This window comes from Silurus meridionalis, chromosome 6, assembly GCF_014805685.1.
Source record: "Silurus meridionalis isolate SWU-2019-XX chromosome 6, ASM1480568v1, whole genome shotgun sequence".
In the NCBI taxonomy this organism is placed as follows: Eukaryota; Metazoa; Chordata; class Actinopteri; order Siluriformes; family Siluridae; genus Silurus; species Silurus meridionalis.
Window position 1 is genome coordinate 11776868 of NC_060889.1, and position 12385 is coordinate 11789252.

The 12385-nt window shown below is 35.6% G+C and overlaps 1 protein-coding gene across 6 annotated transcripts in view; it reads left to right on the forward strand.

The window, feature by feature from the left end:
• ank2b (ankyrin 2b, neuronal) overlaps positions 1 to 12385 on the forward strand; it is a 96413-nt gene that overhangs the window by 43057 nt on the left and 40971 nt on the right. For 3 of the 6 annotated variants that reach the window (XM_046850872.1, XM_046850873.1, XM_046850875.1), the window contains 15 exons: positions 609 to 707; positions 1266 to 1364; positions 1500 to 1697; positions 2777 to 2875; positions 3274 to 3372; positions 3453 to 3551; positions 3626 to 3724; positions 3829 to 3901; positions 6282 to 6423; positions 6722 to 6733; positions 6817 to 6904; positions 7123 to 7220; positions 8544 to 8579; positions 9714 to 9938; positions 11429 to 11527. In XM_046850872.1, coding sequence (XP_046706828.1) covers positions 609 to 707; positions 1266 to 1364; positions 1500 to 1697; positions 2777 to 2875; positions 3274 to 3372; positions 3453 to 3551; positions 3626 to 3724; positions 3829 to 3901; positions 6282 to 6423; positions 6722 to 6733; positions 6817 to 6904; positions 7123 to 7220; positions 8544 to 8579; positions 9714 to 9938; positions 11429 to 11527 — 1565 coding nt within the window. Of the gene's footprint in view, positions 1 to 608; positions 708 to 1265; positions 1365 to 1499; positions 1698 to 2776; positions 2876 to 3273; positions 3373 to 3452; positions 3552 to 3625; positions 3725 to 3828; positions 3902 to 5821; positions 5867 to 6281; positions 6424 to 6721; positions 6734 to 6816; positions 6905 to 7122; positions 7221 to 8543; positions 8580 to 9713; positions 9939 to 11428; positions 11528 to 12385 lie in introns of all 6 variants that reach the window. The other 3 variants (XM_046850871.1, XM_046850874.1, XM_046850876.1) reach the window with 3 other exon arrangements.

The following is a 12385-nucleotide window of genomic DNA, read 5'->3' on the forward strand; positions in this document are numbered from 1 at the left end:
TTCCATTCCTCATTAGTATTCCAACTATAATGATTGTGAATTCAGTGTGATCTTTCTGTAAAAATTCAGCATAACATGATGATCATGTGACTGCATGGACACACCTTTTTCCAGCATTAGTGACTGACTAACTAGCGCCCTCTGCTGTGTGCTTCTGAGAACTTCTGTTTTCATTGTGATAGAAACCTGACTGCATCACATTGCATCAGCATTCTATTTGTTTGTGGGGCACAGAATACATAAGGGAAAATCATAAAATTATATTTACCAAACCAAGCAGGTCAAAGCTCAACATAAGGCATTAATTGAACATTGAATAAATATATGTCATCGATTAGAACCTGGTTAAATCACCCATTGTGTTCACATGCACCATTACGCCTTAAGATCTTTAGCAATCTAGAATCTTCAACATGTCAAATTAACAAATTGTAAAAAAAAAACACAAACAAACAAAAAAAGTTAATATTTGTTGAATTAAAAATTGCATTGAACTGAATAGCAAAATATTGTTGTAAGTAACATAAAATAAAGGATTTATGTGGTGCCCATACACATATAATTCTGTCAAAAAGATGACTTTGTTGTGTTTCTTTTACTCCTTCCAGAAAGGATTTACTCCTCTACATGTTGCATCTAAGTATGGAAGCCTTGACGTGGCAAAGCTCTTGTTGCAGCGTCGAGCCCCTCCAGATGCAGCAGGGAAAGTAAGAGCAACATTTCCCTGCTAATATCTATACATTAAACAAAAAAGCTAAATAATAAATGTTTTTCTAAAAAAAAAAAATAACAAGATGACACAAAAATATTGAAAGCCATCGCTTTTTAATGTTAACGAAATGTTTTAGACAAGCAGCTCTTTAAAAAGACATACTTACTATATAATACACATGACGGTGGTATTGTGCCTAGTCAGTAAAGCCTAATTCATAGACTCTTTTGGACTGTTGTTTAAAAAAAGGCCATTGAGACAATGTTGACCGTAAGAGCCCTGGTAAGCATAATTCATTTGGTGATAATACGATCTTTCTTTTTAAAATAGTAAACCAAATGTTTTTGTTTCTTTTCTTTATTAAGAAACCAGATAATAGCTCCTGCCCCGCTTGCACTTTATTCTAAACAATAACATTTTATTATAAGATTAACATATTAACATCTGGTAACACAGCTCTCTTATATACGCATATGTGTGTGCGTGTACTTGACTGATTTTGCACTTCTAACAGCTCTTTCTAAACCATATGCACTGACCCTCATTCCTATAGAATGGCCTCACACCTCTCCATGTCGCTGCACATTATGATAACCAGAAGGTGGCACTACTGCTTTTGGATAAAGGGGCTTCTCCCCATGCCATGGCCAAGGTAAGAGTTTACCATGATTGTCTTTTTTTTGCTTAATGTTAGATGGCAATGTCTACACATCTCTGTTGCTGGTGCTCAATGCAAAACTCTCAAGTTCTGTCTGTAATGCTGTCTCTGTGTTGTCTATATATGCAGAACGGATATACTCCCCTCCACATAGTGGCAAAGAAAAACCAGATGCAGATTGCCAATACTCTGCTGCAGTATGGAGCTGAAACAAACATTCTGACCAAGCAAGGGGTGACGCCACTTCACCTGGCCTCCCAGGAGGGCCACAGTGACATGACGGCCCTGCTGCTGGAAAAAGGAGCCAATGTCAATGTGCCCACTAAGGTGCCTCGATATAAGTACAGTAAAATATAGTATATAAAAATACTACTTTCAAAGCACTAGCATATAAAATGTAATCCTGGCTTTGTGTATAATTGCAGTTAGGAACCTTATGACAAACTTTAAAAAAAAAATTATACTTTATTATAATAGCATTTGAATTTTCTAATTTGATTTGTCACTAGGCATTGATGTATTTTTTATTTTTTTTAACAGCAAAACTATGAAAATATAATGCCGATAAACTGTCATTCAAAGCCTGTTGTTTAACATGGTTAATTGTTTTTTGTTAGTAGACATCGAGTTAACATTTATGTAAGCAGTCTCTGCTATCTCAGATGTACAGTAAGATTTCCATCACAGGATAGTCCAAAGAATAGTATTTTCTCTGTAACATGACACTCTGCATATTGTGAGGTATATTAACTTCAACATAGAGACAAAACAGATGCTACTGAGCAAATAAAACTCTTTATAACCAATGCTTATAGTGTTACAACAAACGTATTTGTCTCACAGACATTTCACAACATTATAAACTTTTAAAAGCATGTGTTTAATATTATGAAACTATTTGGATGTGCTTATAAAACCTACTTCATTGTTGGTTATTTTCATATATCAGCAAGTACCAAATTGTTCTTATTTTCTCCTCAATGAGCGAGTTATAATACAATATCTACTCTATTTGATGTAAACCACATCCTTCAATTTGCCAATAAAAATTATACTTTTTTGTCCTGCATACTATGGAATACATACTTTTACCAGTTTATGATGATGTGAAATGTCTACTTGGTTAAAATCACTTAGAGTACATATTACAATATTAATGTAACCTGATTATACATGAAAATAATCAAAAATTAGGTTGGTTTCTTTCATTTATTTAAGATTGTGCATTCAGCAATTTTGGATTCAGCATTTGGGCAACATGCAAAATCATATTGATAACTTTCTGTGTTCTTTAGTTTAGTAAATAATTGCTTTGTGGTTATGGTGTTATTCACTAGTACTGTATATATCAGCAATTCAGGTTATAGTTTCTGTCTTATTAATCACATGCCTGATTTTCTCCTCAGAGTGGACTTACGGCTCTTCATCTTACTGCCCAGGAAGATAAAGTCAGTGTTGCTGAAATCTTAGTTAAACATGGTGCCAATCTTGACCTTCAAACTAAAGTAAGTTATTGTATTGCACTCATTGTGAAAAACCTAAACAAAAATTGTGAATCTCATTGTGAAGCTTAGGCATAGAAAGCGATAATATTATCCGCAAATTACACTGTGACAATGTGGATGATAAAAAGAGAAATAAAGAACACCAGAATGAGTTGAAAGGTTGTAAGTTTTAATCACAAGGCTGTCATTAGACAAGCATTTTGCGGCATCGAGCAAGGGTCATATGTCTATCTGGATTGACCACATGTCCTTCTTGCTAAATGTCAATGCTAAGGTGCTAAAAGATTTTTTTTTACTTAAAATGAAAACTTAAAGAATTAATATAGCTTTATATTTCTATAGTTGACAGCTGCATTGTAGGTTAGTTGAGAAATAAAGATGAATCATTTCTCTTCTAGTTGGGTTACACACCTCTAATCGTCGCCTGCCACTATGGAAATGCCAAGATGGTCAACTTCCTTTTGAAAAACAATGCCAGTGTCAATGCCAAAACAAAGGTATATTTAGTTCTAAAACAGCATGAAGAAACATGACTACCATGTTCTGAAGGTGACATTTCTTTGTATCCTGTGTCAAGAATGGATACACTCCTCTCCACCAAGCTGCACAACAGGGCAACACACACATCATCAACGTTCTGCTGCAGTATGGAGCCAAACCCAATGCTACCACTGCGGTGAGTACGTGACAACTCTCACACAGACACACACACAGAAGACATGTGCTAATTCATGAACGGTGTTTTTTCAGAATGGAAACACGGCCCTTGCCATTGCTCGTCGTCTGGGTTACATTTCAGTCGTAGACACATTAAAAGTAGTTACAGAGGAGGTTATTACCACAACAACAGTAAGTCTAAGATAAAAATCAGCACATTACAGTATAAAGTATTAAAGTTGTTGTTTATTGTATTGTTAATGAGTTGATTTTTATTTATTTACATTTTAACACAGACTGTGACCGAGAAACACAAACTGAACGTGCCAGAGACCATGACTGAGGTCCTTGATGTATCTGATGAGGAAGGTATGAATCGAATTAAACAAAGTATTTCCTTTTAAAGGTTCTTTTTTTTAAATGCAGGCCTGTGTTCTTAAAAAAATTGTACTTATTATTACTGATATGACATGTCATATACTATAGCACTCAAGCACACTGCTGATGGTGCAATGACTGATGACTCCTTTGATGAAGGTACAAGGCCGTGTACTAGTGTTTGCTGTGCACAATTGCAAGGTGTTTAAAAAAAGCACTATGTGCAATAATTTATCATATACTAAGTGTGCTTTGCATGGAGTTGGAATCCTTTTTTTTCCCTTCAACTTATAACACAGCAACTGTTTTACCTCATGGCATACTGAATATCCTATTAACTAGATATCTTTTTTCACTGTATTTATTTATGTATTTATAAATTGTTTAGAAACTATTTATTTGTAATGCAGCATGGTGAGTCATTTATTTCTACTTAAGATTCTTGATATTGATGAGGTAGTGCTCGCTTTGCCTTAGATCGTTCTGCAGCAGTGTCTGTAACCATGGCCTTAACTAGTTTTAAGGGATAGGTACCGTATTTTTCCGACTATAAGCCACTACTTTTTTCCCACTTTTTGAACCCCGCGGCTTAAACAACGAAGCGCCTTATTTTGGAATTTTTCCTGGGTTTTTCCCGGTTTCACAAACTTCAAGCCAAAAAAACCTAGCCCCATAACATTAGACCATTGAAATTTCTAAACGGAAACGAAAAAACGCACCTCACCTGTGTTCTGAGCTGCACGGCATCGGGAAAAAACTTTTTTAAACGCAGACGATGCCAAAAGATAAACTCTCGAAAGAAATGGTTGTGAAAGGAAGGAGGAAGACAGTGAACAATGACTTTCTTAGTAGGCTACTGTTTGGATACAAGCCGTTGTAACACGTTGAGTCTGGTGAAGGGAGAGCTCTCTAACTCCAGTTGCAACAGAAATTATATAAGCACAGACAGGTTTCCAAAACTCGTGCTTTTTTATTTTTCTTGGCAACAGCGTTACGGGTTAGTCAAAGAAACTTGAGCATCAGAAAATAATGACATATTCCTCGGTCTTGCACACAGGCTATTCCCAAAATACCGCTATGCTCCTAAAGGAAGCGCAACATATTTCACCCATTACACCGTGTGTTACGTGTCTTTTGTTAAATCCTGTGTAAAGTTCATTAGTTTCAGTGTGGACACGTGCGGCTTATTTATGTTCAAAATAAAAATATTTGTAAAATATCAGGCTTATATATGGGTGCGCTTTATAGTCCGGTACTTATTTTAGGTTTTTATTTAGATTTTTTGTTCTTTTCATGTAAAAAAACCCTCTATAATTCAACATCGGATAAAATGAGGTGCTGATAATGTGTAGTGTATTTTCTGTGTGGAAAAACTTTTCAAGACCCAATTAGGTAAGATGATTGTTACTCAACATGATTGCGTTCAGAAGGATAAATAGGATTTGGCCATAGACCTCATAACTTTCACCAGACACTGCATTGAGCATTATATAACACACATATTTCATACCTAGATATGATGAGACAATATTTAAATTGTTTGCAGTTTGATTATTTTTATAATTCTATTGATGTCTTCGAATCTAGCTGCTGTTTGTAAAAAATGTAGCTGATTGGGAGACAAGTTTATTTTATATACATGATTAACATTTAATGCTGGTTGAAATTTAATTTGTTACGTTATATATTAGAAATTGCGGTAGTACACAATTCTATCGACTGTCACACATTTCTGCAGTGTCGCCTTACAAATATTTACTTTCTGATTTTGTCTTTTGATTTAGATATGTTGAACATTTTTATGGATATTTTTTTGTGAAAACTATTTATTCTACTATTTTTGACACATATTCCTCTTGTGTGAGCCAATTATTCTCTTATATAAATATGCATTCTTGTTCTACCCTATAGGCAGCCACTATGGCTTTGACAACAGAAGTCCACTTTCAGGCTTCAGTATGTTTGTTATTTATTGTGAATATTCCCTGCTTGTCAGCCCTAGAAATACTCTCCCTGCTGGTCAGACCTGGTAACAGGAGCAATAGTGCTTTATTGATTTTTTTTCCTGATTGTGTCAGCAGTGAGCTGTTGAAACCATACGCCACATTTCTTAATGCCAGCGAAAAGAGAATGTGTCCCGTCAGCTTTCAGTGTTAAATGTTAAAATTTAGAGGCAGTAACCCCTATTACAAGTACACACATTTTTTGTTTGTGTGTGGATTGCATAGCGTGTGCTGTTTACAACGAGAATGCCTCAATATGTATGTGCTGTTTATGTATTATTGGTAAACAATAAAATATCAAATAATAAAAAAGTACTTATTTTATTAGTTACGACCTTCAGGTTATGACTTCTGTGTTTTTGTCGCAGGTGAGGACACTATGACAGGCGACGGAGGAGAATATCTGAGAGCGGAGGACCTAAAGGAGTTGGGAGATGATTCTTTGCCTGGTCAATACTTGGATGGCATGAATTACCTCAGGTTCAGTCTAGAAGGCAGCCGCTCTGAAAGGTATCACGTACCATAGAAAAAATAATTATGTAATAAAATAATATATATTTATGTAATAAGAAAATGCAAAATAATTTTTTACACTATAGACCAAGTGAATTAAATTCAAAATGACAAACACAACACTTATATGTATTTTAATGTTCTATGTTCAGTTGTGCTTTTCAGTGTTTTCTGTATTCCTGCTGAAAACATCTTTAGATTACACAACAGTGCTTGTTGAGTCACATCAAATTCTATAATAGAATATAATTCCTCCTAACTGCTAATTTTTTTAATTCTTCTAATGCTTACATAGTCGCTTCCACAGGTATGAAGGCAATCATTTAGAAATTTATTGTTACTATTTTTCAACAATCCGGAGCTCATTACAAATTCTGTGTGTCATTTCAGTATGGACAGGTCCTACATGTCTAATCGTTATGGCTATTACTCACCAAAACATGAAGGCATGATGGATGATACAATCAACAGTTACCAGGTAAAATCACAATTATAAATCTTTCCTACATGGCATTACTGTTAATGCATATTTGTATACTTTCACTTGAAAAGCATACAGTCTGAGTAATTGTCGCAAAATAATATATTTTGTGTTAATAATATTCTAAATCACTATTGTGTTTTTGTAGAAGGAAGTGAGTTATGACTTTTTTGAGTGTTAAACGGGAGTTTATGTACCATCTTAAATGTGTCCAGGTGTCATCTCTTGCTAATGAGAAAGACCCATTTAGACTGAACTGGGAGACGGAAAACCTAGACAATATTGCACTCTCCTCCAGTGCTGCTCAATCTGGGTATGGCATGCAGACACACACTTAATTTCTGAAAATATGATTGTGACTTATTCATTGATTGTTATACACAGAATTCTATGTCTAAAAAGGACTGAACTTTATTAAAGATGAGTAAGAACCATATTATCATTATTTGATAGACACTTAATATATCTAATTAAAAGATTGTATTGTAGACAGATCATTTTATTCGCCTGATCTGTTATTAAACCTGTTGCCTTACTACTTAATTAATCAAAAAACTATTTTATTATTAGGAGTGGTCCTAAACTCTGCAGTGCACATCTGGGCTCTTGTGGAGAGGTTTACTGAGATAACATCTTAAATTGGACCAAGATTTGGATCCACCAATCAGGGATGCTTGGAGATCTGCTTTCTGACTGTAGCTTGTAGTTAACACTACTGCTCTGTTGAATGAATCTGAATATCCCCGTTTTGTGGGCTATGAGTTCTTTTTTTTTTAAAAGTCTGAAGTTAGCGGAATCTTAAATGGAAGTTTCAGAGTGGTGACTGTTAATGAAGGTGTCATTGATCTGTTTAACATACAGTAATTATATATTTTTAAATTTTTTATCAACAGCTGATGTATCTGAGTGTTGAATTCCATAATAAGAGATGAAGCTGATTGTCCACTAAGCAATGGAAATGCAATGAAAAGCAATGCATCAATTGTGTTAAATTGTGAGCCTGGTGATTGCATTGCATAAATCTTAGAACATTCAAATTCCCATTGACTGTTTCAGTGTGTTAGCTTTGGAATAGTTTAAATGAACAGATACCAGTCATTTTGTTCTAAAACACACTTATCTGCTTTAAAATGTTGTGGGTAAGACAGGAAGGAGAATGAGCTGGAGGGACTATAACCACTACTGTGGTGTGGCCCTCAGATGAGGGCAGATTGGCCATGACATCTACCACTGTGGTCATCATGGAACCTGGAAAAAGCATGGGTTTGCCAAATGGGAGAAAAATGTTTGCCTGAGTACACAAAGTTTTCTAGTAATATGGTGTTATTAAAATGTTATAGAAAAAATACCCTATTGGATTTGTATTGGGGTGTAGTCAGTGTAGACATTAAAGTGGCTGTTCTGTTTGACTACAAACAGATTATTGCAGACAATATCATTCTCAGATTTTTTGGTGTAAATACAAGATTTTATTCAGTTACAAAGTACACTCCCTAACAAATTTCTCAACTTTGGCTTTTGGTCTTTATATGCCTCTCTGCTTCTCCAACTCTCTCTCTCTCTCTCTCTCTCTCTCTCTCTCTCTATCTATCTCAATATCTTTCTTATTCTGATGGCATTTTTGTTCTCTCTTCAGCCATTCTTCTCCGTGCCATGAACATGACAGCAGCAGGTGACTGGCTGCATTTTGATATATGACCATTGACACCCTTCTACTTGCACTGTGCAACCCATACAGACAGCTCTCTAATCACTGTTTTGCCTGTCAGCCCTCTCGATCTCGAATTAAATCACAGAAACATATTTACATTTGTTTGCTGTGGCTTGCTAATATGGACTCATTATTATCTGCCTGAAGCATTGAGGGTTAAAACTCAAACTTTTGGGAGTGAATGTATTTCTCATTTTTATTAATATGTGCATTGTAACATAATCCCACTAACACAACTTTTACCTGTTTTATCATTTTTTCTCTAAGGCCTGTTAGGTAATTAATAATGTTCAATCGTAGTCATTTTGAATGCTAACTATGTCTATTAAATATTATAAAGTAATTTTGCAATTGTGTACACCTGGGCAAACGGTAAAGCATAATACAGTCAACCCCCGATAATTCACGTTGGCTCGGGAAATTCGCTGCTTCTTATTTGGAACCTAATTAACAGCAAGTTGCAGATTATCTTAAAATTTGCGGTAATCCGCAGCGAGACCGAATGTTCAGGAACGTTAGGAATAACATTTTAAACTATGTTTTCACTAACAAATTTCATACAATTTTTTTAATACACATTATTCTATTAAAGTGACATAATGTCTAAATGAATTTACTAAGGTACCATAGGGCCGGTGGGGGGTGCGTCCATAATTCACAGATTTTCTGAACTCGCAGGGGGTCTTAGAACGTAAATTCCGGGGGACCACTGTATATTAAATTTTTTTAGTATGTGTTAAAATGCTTTAAAACCCATTCACCTTTCAAGATGTATTGAACCATTGTATTCTTCTTTACCTCACTATGACCGTCTTGCATTCCATAAGTTTGCACACACTCATCAGAATGCTGTGCTCATGTGAATCCTGGCAGTGTATCCAGCATCATACATTTCAAGCATGCCAGGGAATGTTTCTGCTGTTGAGTGTGGTATTGTTGTTGTGTGTGTTGTGCACACAGGTTTACCCTGACACATTTATCCTTCTTGTATTTGCATGTAAACGAACAACACCTTGAGAAAACAAACACAAACCTTAACCTCACTGATATATCAAAGGTGGTTTATACTGACATAAATGTTTTTCTGATTTACAGCTTTCTTGTCAGTTTCATGGTGGATGCCCGAGGCGGTGCCATGCGAGGGTGCCGCCATAATGGCCTGCGCATCATCATCCCTCCCAGGAAGTGTGGCGCTCCAACCCGAGTAACATGTCGCCTAGTGAAACGACATCGTTTAGCAACCATGCCCCCGATGGTCGAAGGAGATGGGCTAGCTAGCCGAATTATTGAGGTCGGACCATCTGGTGCTCAATTTCTCGGGTAAGTTGTTCTAATTTTGCAGTAACAGTGATGTAAAATATATGACACAAAAATGTAACCAAAAGCTGATGACCACCTGGAAACTCATTCCTAAATAAAAACCTTTTATATACAGTAATTCTTAAGGGCTGAACATCTGTACAGTCTAACTATATACCATTATATTCAATGCCTTTTTCTTGTTTTTGCTTAGATTTATAGACTTACTTCACCTTTGCCTCCATTTAAGCAGCTTGTATTTCTTATCTGCGCTTAAACAGAGACATTTGCAGTAACACTCAAGACTTTTGTTTGCTTCGCAGCTTGCCATAAGGAAAACTTTAAGGCTTGATTAACCATTTTGCAAAGCAAAGCTCCCCACTAATGAAACACAATCCATGATTGGTTTGATATGTTTATTGTGAGTGACTAAATGCCAGCAGAATCTCTTTTCTGGTTTGACGGCCATGTTTAAGGTTAGTTCAAGAGTGAGACCAATATGTGTCTTTGTATTCAAAGACAGCTTATGCTGGTGAATTTCTGGGAGGTCCATTCAGAGTATAAAAATGACCTGTCTGTAGTTTCCAGATTTTATACAACAGGCTTTCAGTTGCACTTTAAGTCAAAAGTTTTTTTTTTTCTGTCAATTGCAATATAAAGTCTAACAAAAAATGTATTATCATGTCTAATAGTAGTCTAATATACTGTAAATAAGTATAAAATAAGTCTAATTGTCATGATCAGGACATGTAAAAGGTTCTAGTTATGATAATCACATGACTACTTCAAATGTCTTATTTTAGTATTGTGTTCCATATACATCGATTGCAAGTCTTTAAATAGTGCTTGACAGAGCACATCCTATTTTTGCACAATGAACTAGAAATAACTAAGTATTTGTACTGATGGTGGCAGAACTTATAAAGCTGAAGCAGTGGTTAAAATGCCAACGTTTTGGGTAATTGTGCACTTCTTAGCAAAAACATGTCCATGAATGATGAATGGATAAATGACTAAGTATCCACCTGCTATAAAAAAAGTACATTTAAGTAGGTGGAGTTCCCAATTTTAATAAGAATCAGCAGGCTACATAAATTTCAGTCCACAAGAACGAATTACACAAGAACAAGTTCAAGGACAGACACTGAGACACAGAAATGTTTTTGGAAAACTCATATCTGCATAAACATTTCTGTGGTAAAACAGTCAGTGTACTATATAAGTCTGTTATCCAGTGGTCAGATAATGAAGTGCACAATTTCAGTACCTAACTTATAACATATGCATAACCTTGAATATGGCCCTAAAACATATTCTTTTGAATAAATGATTGTGATTCTGTTTTCAACAAACAACAACACAGTTTAAAATATTCTTGAAGCAACCTTATGAAAGTGGGTTATAATTAACCCATAATTCGGGAGGCCTAGTTAGAAAATGTCACTGAAGATTGGAGATTCAGCCCCAAACTGTTTGTGCTCTCTTTTTCCCTTGCTGCTGTTGGATGACAGTAAGCTCCATCTCCCTACTGCCCCGCCCCCTCTGAATGAGGGCGAGAGTTTGGTTAGCCGCATCCTTCAGCTGGGGCCACCAGGGACCAAATTCCTGGGGTAGGAGTGACATATGAAACAATCCATGGATGCTGGTCCCATATCCCGGCTTTTTGTTGATTAATTTTTCCCCTTGATCATGTGTTAGTGTGTGTGTGTGTGTGTGTGTGTGTGTTTGGATAGTAGACTGTAACAGTAATAGTTTTTTGTTCACTGAGTTTTTTGTTTATTGTTTTTTGAGATCATATTGGTGTTTTTTGTTACGTTTTTTTGGCCTTGCATCATATGTCTAAACCACTTGCAATAAAGTGGGAGTTCATGCAGAGCATGGCAGGCTTTTCAACCATGCATTTAAATGGTTTGTGTTGCTGCCATGGATATAGAAACAGTAGATGCCACAGTAGCCTCTGTTGTTACCTACAGTATAACACCAGCACATCCAGTAAACCTGGAAACTTACATTTGGTTGCTAGCCATTTTCAAAAGAGATGCATGGCTACCCTAATTTACATGTATGTAATATACATGATAATTTGTTTCTTAAACTATGTATTGTATTGTTTTACATTCAAATATATTACACAAATTATTAATATTGTTTGGATATTAGACTATTAAAAGGCATTTATTTTATATAACAAGATTATCAGCAACAACACAATTATAGATTTTCATGAATTGATAAACCGGTAATGTTAACTGTAATGGTTTGTTGATATGTTAATGGTAAATTTAAATTTAATTACACAAATTACATAAATTACTAGTCTGGTGGTAGCTCAGTGATTAAGGCATTGTACATTGGTTTGAAGTTCATAAGTTCAAATCCAACCACTACCAAGATTTCACTGCTGGGCCCTTGAGTAAGGCCCTTAACCCTCCTCTGCTCAGTTGTAAGTTACTCTGGATAAGGGCATC